This window comes from Arachis ipaensis, chromosome B09, assembly GCF_000816755.2.
Source record: "Arachis ipaensis cultivar K30076 chromosome B09, Araip1.1, whole genome shotgun sequence".
Classification (NCBI taxonomy): Eukaryota; Viridiplantae; Streptophyta; class Magnoliopsida; order Fabales; family Fabaceae; genus Arachis; species Arachis ipaensis.
In genome coordinates, this window is record NC_029793.2 from 34,918,636 (window position 1) to 34,932,671 (window position 14,036).

Below are 14,036 nucleotides of genomic sequence, written 5' to 3' on the forward strand. Positions count from 1 at the left end.
AGAGTACTTTATGTTTTTGTATCTTTTCCAACTTGCCTGTTTTCAAGATTGTTGGGGTCGTTCTCGTCACCTGGACACCAAGAAATTTTTGGTAGCCAAGCCGAGTTATGTTTGGACAGAGCTAGGTAGTTATTTTTTATTTTGTAGACAAGTATGTTTTTACTGCTACGTTCTGAAGCTATTTTTCTTTCTCTTTCGTAGAAAAAATGACCAGTGGCAGTAATCTTGCAAAGCTAAGAGTTGCCAGGAAGAACGTGTTCTACTGACTTGCCCAGCAGCTTGAGGCTGAGAAGTTGGGTGCTTCTTCTCCCCAATCACACTCTTCTCCCTCTAAGTCGGCCAAGATATTACTTCCCCCTCTCATTAAAGAAGCGGAGATCTGGATGATTCTCCCTGTTCGTCTTTTCCATGAGCCTCCGAAGGCAAATACTGAATTGAATTCCCGTAAATGCAAGAGAACCCCTTTTACGTTTGGGAGTGCTTATGATCCTGGGTTTGACGTTATTGGGTTTAGTGAGGAGTACATCATTCCTCATAGTTCAATTGATATGGATGATTGCTCAGTGGAGAAGCATCTGGAGGTGTTTTCTCAAGGTGGAATTTAGACGGCGAGGATTTGTACATCTTTATTAAAAAGCCTTAGAGAGACTCCCATTGGTGCTACTTAGAGGGAAGTAACTGATCTACAGAGGTGGCTAGGCTTACGGAATCTAGACTGGAGCTGGAGGATGAGAGCACGACCTTGAGGTTGCACATCGCAGGCCTTAAAGAAAAATTGAAACTCTCCCAAGCAGCTTGTGCCATGGCTGAGGGCTTGAAGGAAAACGATGAGAAGAGCTATACCCGGATTTTTGGAGAGATGTTAGGGCTTTAAGAGAAATTGGAACAACTTAAACAGAGTCATGAGGGCTTGGAGTTTAATATAACTGAGAGTATGGACCAAATGGTTGAGAACATGAAGGCCCAATTCTGACTTATTGCCCCCGAAGTGGTCCTCTCTCTCGTCGATCCAGACAAGTCGTGGTAGATGGAAAGATAGTCTCTCCTGAGGCTGAGCCTACCCATTGTGAGGACCCAAAGACTTCTAATCCTTTTGTCACCGAAGCTCTCCAGTATTCCCCTGCTCCCACCGAGGAAGTCCCCCAGCTCAACATGGCCATGGAAGGAAAAGATCCTCTGTCTTAGTTTACTTTTGTAATGGTTGGCCCAACTTGTGGGTTTTTGAACACATTTTTTGTAATAGTTTATATATTTTTGATACTTTTGCCCTGTTTTGGGCTTTTGATCATCATAATTCTTGCTTCATACACTTATTTTGATGGGTTTATAAGTGTTTGTAACTTTTAATTTGAGTAGTAGTAGTCATTTTTACTTTTGTGATTTCAAAAATCACTTTATAACAAACTTCTTAGAAATGTTAGATGTTTCACTTGCAAAGCTTTTTCTACTTAGCTTGGTTGCTCCGAGCTATTCTGGAAAAATCTTGTAGTTTTGGGGATTATTACTTGTTTCAACCATGTGAGGTTGGGTCTTTTCTTCGCTACAAGTTATTTTTGGACTCTTTTTAACTTATTTAGCTGAGCTGTCTTATGTGGTCAGATAACTTGTTTCATAATGCGCGTTTGCTGTGTTGATTTAGTGAGGTCGGACACGCATTTAATTACCCTTTTTTTTTCAAGTCGTTTAAATATTTGTTATAAGGTCGGGTGTAGTCTTGTTCTTTTTAATAAAGACATATTTATGCCATCTTTGAGAAGTCAGTCATGTTATTTGTTTTATTAAGTTACTTTTGTGATTCGTTTTAGGCTTGTCTCATTTGCCAACTTGTTTTTATATGTGGTTTGACGAGGTTGGGCCACGATCTATTTATGTAACTTTTTACACCAATTTCTACCTCGTCGCTTTATCTTACCAGCCACTGAGGTCGGGTAATGATTTTTGAGTTTTGTCAAGCTTGATGCATGTAATACAATAAACAATCCTAGAAAATTTGGAAAATAATGAATATCATTAATAAGAATAATTTACAAGTATTATTTTCTACTAAGAGTTTTTCTATTTTACTCCTATCCCTTGCTATGATGCCTCATTAAAACCCCATTTAGGAAAATCTTTTTTTTTTGGAAAATACCATAAAGTCGGAATAAAAAGTACACCAGGGAGCAAGGTTCGCTTTCTAGTTGTAGTACCTCTTTATGTTGCATGCATGCCATGAGCTAGGAAGCTCGTTCCTTTGTAGGTCAGACACTTTGTAGTAGCCATTTTTCAAGACTTCAATGATCTTGTAAGGTCCTTTCTAATTTGCAATCAACTTCTCTTTGCCCAACTTCTGTATTCAAGTTTCTTCTGGTGACTTTCTTGTTGTACCTTGTATACGTCCTTTGTCTCAACGCTTCCTCCCTTATTTGAGTTTGTTCCCAGACTTCTGGAAGGAGGTCGAGCTTTTCCTTTTGAGCTTGGATGTTTCCCACTTCATTGTAGAATCTCACCCTTGGACTTTCTCCGTTGATTTCTATGGGGATCATGGCTTTTATTCCATAAGCAAGTTGGAACAAAGACCCTCCAGTTGTAGAATGAGGAGTTGTCCGATATGCCCATAGAACTTGGGAGAGCTCCTCTGCCCATGCTCCTTTCGCATCTTGTAACCTTCTTTTGAGCCCTGCCAATATGAATTTGTTTGCTGCTTTTGCTTGTCTATTGACTTGAGGGTGCTCTACTGATATGAATTGATGTTTGATTTTAAGGCTTGCCACCAAGCTTCTAAAGGTCGAATAAGTAAACTCAGTACCATTGTCCGTAGTGATGGAGTATGAAACTCCAAATCGAGTGACAATGTTCTTGTATAGAAATTTTTTACTTCTTTGAACTGTGATGGATGCAAAAGGTTCTAACTCGATCCACTTAGCGAAGTAGTTGATTCCTACTATGAGGTATTCTACCTGCCTGAGTGCTTGAGGAAAGGGTCCGAGCAAATCTAAAAAGTCGGCCAGCTACAGCAATTTGATGGCTGTCTGTGCTTCATACTTCAGGTCGAACTTGGATAGTTCCACAGTCCACTATAACATCCGCCCCATAATATTAGTTTTCTAGAGGATATACTTAATTGGGCTGGTTAGTTCGGATTTTAATAGTGTGGGCTTGAAAATAGGGTCGTAATCTTCTGGAAGCTAAAATGAGGGAATAGGCAAATTTTTCTATTCTTTAATAGTTCAATTCTACCCCTGTAATGCCTTGCTCGTGAAGTAGATAGGTTGCTGCCCCTCCTTATCTTCTCAGACAAGGGCAGAGGCTATAGCCTTATCAGAGACAGCTAGATATAGCACGAGCTCTTCTCCTTCTTCTGGTCAAGTAAAGATAGGTGGTGAGCTCAAGAAGTTTTTGAAGTCTTGAAATGCTTGTTCACATTCTTGAGTCTACTTGAATTAATATCTCTTCTTAAAGATTACAAACAAGGGTAGGAATTTCAAGGCCGGTCCTACCAAAAATCTAGACAAGGCTGCCAGTCTGCCTTTAGTTGTTGAACTTCCTTTAGACAGGTCGAGCTTTTCATCTCCAACATTTTTCTGCATTTGTCTGGGTTGGCTTCAATGCCTCTTTAGGTGAGCATGAATCCTAAGAACTTTTCATCTTTAACTGCAAAGGTACACTTTGTGGGATTTAATCTCATCCAGTACTGCCTTATCATGTTAAACACCTCTGTGAGGTCAGACAGTAGACTTGCTTCTTTCTTGGGCTTTACAAGCATCTCGTTCACGTAGACCTCCATCAATTTTCCAAGGTGAGATAAAAATACCTTGTTCATTAATCGTTGATATGTAACTTCAGTATTTTTCAGCCCAAAGGGCATTACTACACAGCAATAGTTTGTCCTAAGAGTGATGAAAGATGTCTTCTCCTAATCCGATTTGATTATATCTCGAGTACGCATCCATAAAGGACAGGTATTTAGGCTGAGGCTAAATCTACCAGAGCATTAATGCTGGGCAAAAGGTAAGGATCCTTGGGAGAGGCTTTGTTAAGGTGGGTATAGTCGACATACATCCTCCATTTTCTATTTAGTTTCTTCACGAATACCACGTTAGCAAGCCACAACCGATATTTTACCTTTTATAAATCTGGCTTCTAACGGCGCCTGGACTTGCTCTTCTATGACTTCTGCTCTTTTGGGGCTGAGCTTTTGTCATTTCTGCTGGACAAGTCATGAGCCAGGATAAACAGCAAGTTTGTGGCTCATGAGGTTGGGATAGATTCCAAGCATGTCAGAGGTTTTCTAGGCGAAGAGGTCAAAATTTTTTCGTAGGAGCTTAATTAGTTCATGCTTTAGCTGCTCTTCCAGGTTAGCCCCTATGTTTGTTGTCTTTCCGATTTCATCCCTGATCTGGACCTCCTCGATCTTTTCTTCAAGTTGGGGTCTCAGTTCCTCCCGAACTCGGACACCTCCGAGTTATATGGTATTGACTTCTTTCCCTTTTGTGCACCCTCGTAGGTTCAGGTTTTCATTGTAACACCTTCTTGTTAGTTTCTGGTATCCTCTTACAGTGGCTATACCCTTAAGAGTGGGGAATTTCATGCAAACTTGAGGGATGGAGACCACTATAGCAAATTGATTTAACGTTGCCTGATCTATCAAGGCATTGTATCTCAATACCATGTCGATTACTATGTAGTCTATGCCCAAGGTCCTAGCTTTTGTACCCTTACCAAAGGTGGTATAGAGAGAAATAAAGCCTGAAGGTTGGATAGGTGTGTCTTCTAAACCAAAGAGAGTGTCTGGATATGCTCTCAAATCTTTTTCCTCTAAATCTAACTTGTTAGAAGCTGGTTTTAACAGAATGTCTGTCGAACATCCTTATTCTACCAGGGTTCTGTGGAGGTTTGCATTGGCGAGGATCATCGTGATCATGACTGGATCATCGTGTCCGGACACTACCCCTTGAGCATATTCTTTTGTGAACGTGATTGCAGGCAGGTCGGGTGTTTCAGCTTCCTAGCCAACCTGGTATACTTCTTTCAAATGTCTCATGCGGGAGGATTTTGTTACTCCCCCTTCTGCAAATCCTTCAGCAATCACGTGGATATGTCTCTTCGGGGTTTGTTGTGCCCGATCTCGCCTATTCCTATCTTCTTTATTTATTTTCCTTTTACCTTGGTCGTCCAATCTTTCAGCTAGATATTTGTCCAACCGACCTTTCTCTGGCCAGCCTTTCGATCACATTATTCAAATCATAATAATCATAATATTTTGACCGACTTTCACCTTTTTTTTATTGGTTTGAGAGGTTAGACATCGACAAGGAAAACCTGCAACGGGGTATAGTTATGATACCTTCGAGATTTTTCCGAGCTGTAGTCTTCTTTTTTCTTTGACTCTCTTTCTTTGCTTCGAGTCTGATATTGACTATGTTGTCCTGGGACGGACTCTCTTTGTCGTGTCATTTCTTCTATGTTGATATATTTTTCCGTATGTTCTTGCACCTCATAAAGAAATTGGTGTCTCTTTGATATCGATTGAGAGAACGGGCCTTCTCTGAGGCCATTGACTAGCCCCATAATGACCACTTCGGTAGGGAGATTCTAAATCTCCAAGTACGCTTTGTTGAACCTTTTCATATAGGCTCGCAGTGATTTTTCAACCTCTTGTTTTACTCCCAATAGACTCGGAGCATGCTTGGTTTTGTCTTTCTGAATGGAGAATCAGGTAAAAAAGCTCCTCGCCAAGTCATCGAAATAGGTGACTAACCTGAGCAGTAAGCTATCGAACCACTTCATTGCCACCTTGGTTAACGTAGTCGAAAAAGCTCTGCAGCGAGTTGCGTCCAACGCATCAGCCAAGTACATGCGACTCTTGAAGTTGCTCAAGTGGTTTCTTGGATCAGTAGTTCCATCAAAGAGATCATGTCACGGCTTTTAAAGTTTTTGGGAACATTAGCCCGCATGATCTCTTCAGTATATAGATCTTCACCTCCTAAAGGTGTTTCTGCTTGGTCAGCTCGGGATTTCCTACCTTTAAGATCGGATTCTAGCTTCTCGAGTTTTTATTCCAATTCTCTTCGTCGTCGTACCTCCCTTTGCAAGGTCGTTCTGATTCACGTCGTTCTAACTCGTTCTCAAGCTACTCTAGCTGACCTTAATGTCCGTGAACCAGTTCCATGAGTTATGTAAGATCTCTTTCTTCCAATCCTCCTTTTTGATGGACTTCTGAACGTATTCTTCGTCCTCCTTGATTTGCAAGATGTATCTCCCCGGCCACACCTTTCTCTTTGTTAGGTTGAGGGGTAGGATAAGTGCGCGATCGTCGTTGTGTTACTCTTCTTCATAGGCCTCTGAATCAGAAGCAGTGTGTCTATTTTCTAGAACGTTTTCTGTCATCATACGGTGTTGATTACCAGATCCCGACAACGGCGCCAATATTTCGGGGATTACCTAGACTGTGATTTAGGCCTGAACATAAGTTCCAAGCTCCTTTTTGGGGTTATGTCCAACGTCTTCTAGTGACGAGGTGCCGCCATTCGACGTCTTGGTGAAGGTGGGAAGTGATGTATACAAGGGACTCTTATGCATAGTTAACAAGGATTTTAGGCTGGTTTTTTAGTACATTGGAATTTGAAGTATACCTGAGAGTGTCAGGATATTTACAAGTGTATATGTAGAATAAATAGCCACCTTTTGAGTAGTCCCACCTACGATGGTGGATTTGTTACTCCCTTTTGATAAGGAGGTTGTTGAGATCTCCTTTTTATCACGGGAGAAATTATAGGAATTAGTTACTTATTTAGATAAGTAGAGCTAGGCCCATATCGCCAGTCGAGTAAGTGTCGATCTGAACAATATTTATAGAATGTTGATTAGTCTTTACTCATTTTGGATTTTACTAAGTTTGTGGGCCAAGGTTTGAATAAGTATATTATTGAATTACTAGATAAAAGAATTTTAGGTCGATAGCTAAAAATACTAATAAAAAATAATAAATCTACTAACCATTGAACTTTTCTCTTATAAATAAACAATTACATCCCAGGTCAATTAAAGAAAAATATATTTACAATTTTCTCTGAAAATGATGAACTGAGTAATACAAAAATAAATAAAAGTCCCCAATAACTAAGTTACTTATAAAGTTGCTTGAGACAATAACAACTAATATTTCTAAGATACTACTTTCACAACTAAGATTCTACGTAATCACACTTCCTCTCTTATAAAACTAATGCTGTAATAATCACAGGTCAAAACTACTTAATGACTACATCCCTCTCTATTTCTACTTTATTACTTTCTCCAATCATTTTCACTTTAGACTTATCTATTCTTTTTAAATTATTATGATATTATCTAATAATAGCAAACCAATTGCTAATCTCACAGGATGTGAAAATTTCACACCACTTTATCATGTGTTGATTTTCACTGAGTTTCTTGTTTTGCACGAAAATCTATAAAAAGAATGGCATCTTTTTCATGGCTTCAGTATACTAATATCTATATCTAATGATATACTTGAGGAGCTACGTAAAACTCACTCTCAATAAAGGCTGGTCTTAGATCTTCATCACGCATGAACTCCAAAGGAAAGGAAACAAGATGTCCCTTTACAGAGTTCAATCTATCCATTGAATTTGTCTCATTGATTTCTCCATAGGCATCACTAGTTATTAACTTATCAGGGGCTATTCCCAAATCTATGGTGGTGTGGCCCACCTTTTCTTTCCGCTGAGCCATGCTTTGTCGAAGAGCAGATCTGCATATTGTGTTAAAATAACACCATGAGAAGGAAATGATGAAAAAGGAGAAAAAATAGAAAAGCATAAAAAAAAGATGCAGTCAAAGACCTTGAGTGTATCTGATCATTCGGAATGCAACCGAAGACCTCATCATATATCCTAGTATTTTCCTGTAACACATTCAGAACAAAGTCATCCTTAGACTATAACTAATTCATCTGAAAATTTATCTTTTACATGTCTACATAAAGTCACATTTAAAATATTAAGTATATTTTGTCTACAAAAGACGTTGGTTTACGGCAGGGGCCAATCTAAAAGGGAGCAAGCATAGGCCTTGGTCCCCAAACTTTATAACAAAATAGTTAGTGGTAGTAGTAAGTTAGTAGTATTAGTAAGTATATTGTGTATATAGAGAGGTTATTATATATTATATAATTTTATTTTGTATTTGAGAAAGTCTTATTTCAATAATTAAATTGTTCAGCATATTTTATGACCAACCTAGTATAAGTAAAAGTCTAATCCAAATATTATCTATCTCTAATAATAAAAAAGGCAAGTGACAAAACTCAAAAAAGCTCAGCTCAAATTATCTATATTTAATAACCAAAAAATAAGTGACAATACCAAAAAAGCATTTAGGACAAAAATTACTACTAATTACTTTTCAATTGAGTAAAATTTCCAACTTCTCAAAGGCTTGAAGCCAGGTAGTTGATAAAGATTGAAGGTTTCTAATTAAAAGTGGTACACAAAGCTAGGTTTCCAAATTTCCTTTCGGCCCTTTTGGGAATTATAGTTGTAGTGGTGAAGTGAGCATTGGCTATTGCCTATTACTCTATTATGGTGAGGGAAAGTATTGATTATTGGTTTTTGGTCTCCATAATCATTTTTTCTGGATCCGCCCTGGTATACGGATGATGAATGATGTTAAACTTAAATATTATTAAAGTGACAAATAAACGCTTGAAGATTTATACTTTGGACAGATTAGTCCCTAAAGAAAAAAAAGTACCAATAAAATCCTTTAAAATAGCAGATGTAGACACACTACTTTTAAATTAGCCTCTATAATTAGGATAGAAGATCTTAATTTGAACTAACTTGTCCATATTTGTTATCTTAGAGGACTTTATTGGTATTTTTGTTTCTTTAGGGACTAATCTGTCCGAAATGTAAATCTTCAGGGGTTTATTTGTCACTTTACTCATATTATTAATATATAGGGACCTGAGTGGATATATATCTAATAAGGTATAATATTAGTGATGAAATTGTTCTGTAAGTACTATAAATTACCTTCGCAGTTGCTGACCACAAGTCCTTGTATGTTGTGTCTGCCAATGGATCACTAATTTTACTGACCTATAAAAAGACATAGATTATTGACAAGTGGGCCATACCAAGTAATCTAAACATATACACTAACAGAAAAACAGCTCATGACAACTAGAAAAGTGAAAAAGATGAGAAAATAATGAACAAGGCCAAGCAATCTGATAAATCTTGTAGTTACATTTCCACTAACAACTAACAAATGTATGAGAACATTATAGTTCTTGTGAAGTACATCTAAGAACTTTCAGGCAGTGCTACCATATCGCAACACACAAATATAAACTTGAATTTGACTAACCTCTTCTGTATGAAGGCCAAGGTGTTCAGACCATAAGGAACAACGGAGGCTATAAGAAAATTTCCCAGCTTTCCATGGTTTTCCATTCATCAATGATTCAACACATTCCTTGTCTTCTATAACCACTCCTATCTGGTGGACAAAAAATTAGAATTAAAGGAGTTTTCTTTCAAACTGAAGATTAGAAACTAATAGAACAATTTTAATTACAGAATTTACTCAATTATACTCTAGCTAATTAAGGAGTTTAAAAACAGGGGGCGTGCACGCATGTGTATATATATAATAAGATGTATACATAAGCTCTTAAGAGTACCTCAGAGTCTCTTAACCCAAGCAGACTACGGTCGTTAATGTTAGATGATCCGATGACAGCTACACGGTCATCTATTATCATCAATTTACTATGCACATATACCTGCACAAATATGGGAATACACATCAGATGTTCGAAATTTCAGTGCAATCTAAGTTAAATGTTGTTCATTAATTATTAAATATGCAAGATCAATGATGTGCTTTGTACAACCATTTCAAGATCTTTTAATAGCCCAAAGTTAAACTTTGTGACAAAACTATCCCAGATTTTCTGTTTTTGAATCAAAATCCAGAGATTATTCCAAATAATGGGAAAGTAAGTTACCTGACTTGTGGCCACGTAACCATCGGCATGAAGTCTACCATGAGATCGTAGACCATAGAAAGAAATATAATCATGAGCCTTAGGACCAATTTTAGCTTCAAGATTGTGTAATATAGAATGCTTTTCCCTTGAAATTGTTCTATACTGCCAATGTGTTAAAGCCCTGACAGTTGCAGCACCACCATCATCGAGACCACCCTGTTATATTGATAATTCAAAACAGTTAAAATATTTAATCATAGAGAAAAGAGGTTGATACTATGAACAGAATGCTCTTAACACTTACTTGGAACCCAGGCAAGAGGGGCATCACAACTATAACTCTAAATTTATTCTGTTCCTTGTGTGCTTGTAAAATGCGCCTGTATAGTGCTTCCAGTACACGGTTCTGAATTGTGTCATCCTTTGCTAGACCTGATATGAAAAATTGGTTCTGAAAGGAATACAAAACGAAATTCGGTATCATTTTAATACTTTTCACAGAACTAATATTGCTAACAGAAGGGTTAATCTAAAGTGATAATCACTGATGGGAACCAAAAAAGGTATTATGAGATTGTATTCTAATAGATCAATGGTGTTCCTGACCAATACTCCTAATATTTGACAAAGAAAATATTAAATGAAAAAGTAAACTCGCTAATACCTTGCAAATATAGAAAACATTCAAGAGTCTCTATATGTAGTAATTAAGAAAATTAACAGGAAGATCCAACTTGGAGGATTTATCATTTTCCTTTTATCCCCTATACCTAGGTTGAACTGGCCTTACCATATCGCCAATCAAGACTAGATCAAGGGAGGTCAAATTCCTCATAATTAATTTACCTCAATGTAGATAAGATGCTTTGCTTTTTCAATAAGAGAACAATATGCTGTGTGAATGCTTTCTTCATGCTGACTGGTTCCAGCTGACCATTGGCCGACACTTCTGATTACCTGTGGATTTTCACATCCATCATAGCATCAGAAAAGAATACGATTCAATAGGTTATATTACTAAACTTTGTTTCAGGAGAAAAAGGTTAATATGAATTCTATATTCATGGTGTTATTAGTCATATATATTTATCAGGAATAAAAGTCATATTTGACTCGTAGTGGCAGCTTATATTTAGAACAAGATAACTGTAACAACTAGCACCCGAGGTAGTGAAATTAACAAAAACGGACCAGCAAGACAAAATAAAAGAGTGAAGCAGGATGATTTCACTCAATTTATTGATATAGAAGAAAGGAAATACAAGAAAGAAAAAATGGCTGTATTGGTAAGAGCCAGCCTCACTCTCCTAGCCTAGCCTTAATTCTTTCCAAAAGTTTGCTTCTCCCCCTCCATATTTTGCTACTACTTATACTCTCCTCTCCAATCATGAAAATCCGTTAGAATCATCCCTACTGACCCTCTTATACGTTTTTCACACTAACACTGTCATGATTCTCTTCCCTTGTCTTTCCTATTCTATCCTCCACTCTCTTCCTTCTAGTGTAATGTAAGAAGGGCAGAGGAGAAATTTGTTTCCCTTTATGATTGGAAGCTTCTATTCCTAATACTTCATTCTTGTTTGGGTAGGTAACAATAACTCATTTTTATTTAAGGACAGGTGCAAAAATTTGAATATTTTCCATTACACAGCAGACGCAGAATGCATAACTAACCTGACAGCGACAAGAAGTACGTGGACCAACTTGTCTATATTCCAAATTATTATCGTCTTTGGTACCTTCATCTGGTGTTTCCCACCAATCGTCAAGATCATAAACAACAGATTGTGCACCAAGGTCAAAAGGAACAACTTCATCATGAAACCCATTGATCTTTGTGTTTGGAGTTGATGTTTCATGTTCCAACTTTTGGGATGATAATGGAACCTTTTCACTAATATTGGAATGATCTCCGAGCGAAGTAATTAGTCCACCAGATTCTTGAGGTAAAAGCAGCGGTATATCTTGTACCGGAGACTCCGAAAATGAATCCTTACTCTCAAGTTCTTTCGTGCCATCTTCATCTTTCTTTCCAGTAATGTCCATATCTTTGCTTTTTCCCATGTAATGAGGGAGGACCATGTGATGGTGAGGCATAAGTAGCGGGATTTCATGCTCATTTGGAGCTTTAGTTCTCTGAGACATACACCAAAATGTAAGAGAGGGGGAGGAGGAATAATAAGATACATGTAAATTAAAATAAGATATCATGATGACATTACATATACCTTAGCATGGTTCCAACGTTGAATGAAATGTCGAGCAATATCACGACAAGGAGGTCCCCAAAGGGCACAATGGACATCATGCCATGGCATACGAGGATATTTCTCACGATCCAATTCATCTCTCATCGTGTCTTCCCATGAATTTGGTTCAGATTCTCTATACATGAACAAAAATTTTCACAATAAATATTATATGCAACTGTGAAGTCTCAACAACGGGTGCTAACGTTATCTCAATCTTGAGAATATTGTATTTGTATATGTAAGAAAACATGGCCATATGCATTGCAATTGACCATAAACTGATATAGAAATCAGCCTTTTCTATCCACTCATAGAATGGTTTGTTTTGCAAAATGTTCTTTCTTTTCCATACGAAAATAAGAAAAAGAAAAATACCTTGGGTTGTAATAGTCCTTTCCGGGCCATGTAATGGAGGGGCAATCACCAACTTTATGGTCAGGCGTGTCATATCGACCGAAGCATAAGTCTAATCCTCCAATATAGCAAATCTTGTAATCAACAATTACAAGTTTCTCATGGTGCGACCTGTAAATTATTCATCATATCACATGTAAGGTCCCATGAATTTTTATGTTCTTCAACCCTCACTCATTAATAGTACCCACCATAAATACACGCCACTGGTTAAATGGTCAGGATAGCGCAATACCCTCACATTCTCATGAATTTTGAGGAGTCTTCTCATACTATACGAGCTGTTGATTTTCAAAGCCAGAGAAACCTCCTTGTAGAGAAGCACATATATCTACATAAACATATAATTGCATAAGCTAAGCTTTATCCATTTTCATGTAATTCAGTCTTATAATGCACAAGGGCTTCAAAGTTCTGACTGTGGAGATCACCAATAAAACTGATTACATCAACAAGAATGCTATGTGTACCTGAACTCCTTGCATAGCTTTTTCTTCTAGCAACGAGTCAAGTCTGAGTTTTGAAAAGCCATCAAAAGGACGTTTAAGATATAGCTCGGGGCAAAGCCACCATCCTGTAATGAAGATCTGCAACCCGTTTCCATTTGAGAATTGAATTAGGAAAATGAGACAATTTAACTATAACCTTGGGTCCTTGGTTAACAATGGAAAAAACATATACCTCTGATTTTGCAGCTTGAATTGAAGAAGCAATTGCTTCAAATGCTGCCTTTCCGTCTACAAACCACTGGGCTTGGCTCCCATCTTCAGTCAAACCTCTTACAGGAGCAAATGAAGCAAACCGATGAGGACGACACCAACCCTCCGAAGGTCGAAGACCAGCTTCATTAATTGCATTTACCCAAGCTTTAACCCTACCATTGCTGGTAGTTCTCAATGATATGGTCCTATTCCCACTAGTAACCTACTAATCAATTCCAATTATTAACATAAATTTGGAAGGAAATAAAAGTTTGTCAATACATATTGTTCTCAAATAAACTGGAACTATATATTTCTGAATAAGGCAAAGCTTTTACTCTTTGTGTTTGACAGTTGTCGTTAGTTAAATCAGTTAAAGTATAATCAGTCTAGCTGCTTTGACTGACTGTGACAACAAAGAATTGGTGAACAGATTTTTAAGCAATTTAAAAATTATTTCTTATGCAGAGGGTAAAAGATGATGTCTAAGACAAATTGATCATCACCTTAAATGTGTATCGCAAAGGATTACATTCCTTTACAGGATCAGCTAAATGTATTTGTGTTTTATCTCCTTTTGAGGATGGAAGAACATCAAAAACAAGTATGTCCAGTGGTGTATTGCTGAAAGGGCCATCCAGCAAGGCCAAAAATCCATGTTTCAAAACAGCCCATACCTGTGTC

General features: G+C 37.6%; 1 protein-coding gene across 1 annotated transcript in view; it reads right to left on the minus strand.

The window, feature by feature from the left end:
- The window catches only part of LOC107615403 (phospholipase D zeta 2), a 14,821-nt gene continuing 7,870 nt past the window's right edge, over positions 7,086-14,036 (minus strand). Inside the window, exons 7-21 of the mRNA XM_016317467.2 lie at positions 13,859-14,029; positions 13,333-13,575; positions 13,122-13,238; positions 12,843-12,982; positions 12,613-12,762; positions 12,214-12,370; positions 11,660-12,121; positions 10,832-10,942; positions 10,290-10,436; positions 10,004-10,201; positions 9,677-9,778; positions 9,361-9,492; positions 9,024-9,089; positions 7,830-7,891; positions 7,086-7,738 (exon numbers count right to left, since the gene is read on the minus strand). Coding sequence (XP_016172953.1) covers positions 7,486-7,738; positions 7,830-7,891; positions 9,024-9,089; positions 9,361-9,492; positions 9,677-9,778; positions 10,004-10,201; positions 10,290-10,436; positions 10,832-10,942; positions 11,660-12,121; positions 12,214-12,370; positions 12,613-12,762; positions 12,843-12,982; positions 13,122-13,238; positions 13,333-13,575; positions 13,859-14,029 — 2,511 coding nt within the window. The 3' untranslated portion in view covers positions 7,086-7,485. The remainder of the gene's footprint in view (positions 7,739-7,829; positions 7,892-9,023; positions 9,090-9,360; positions 9,493-9,676; positions 9,779-10,003; positions 10,202-10,289; positions 10,437-10,831; positions 10,943-11,659; positions 12,122-12,213; positions 12,371-12,612; positions 12,763-12,842; positions 12,983-13,121; positions 13,239-13,332; positions 13,576-13,858; positions 14,030-14,036) is intronic.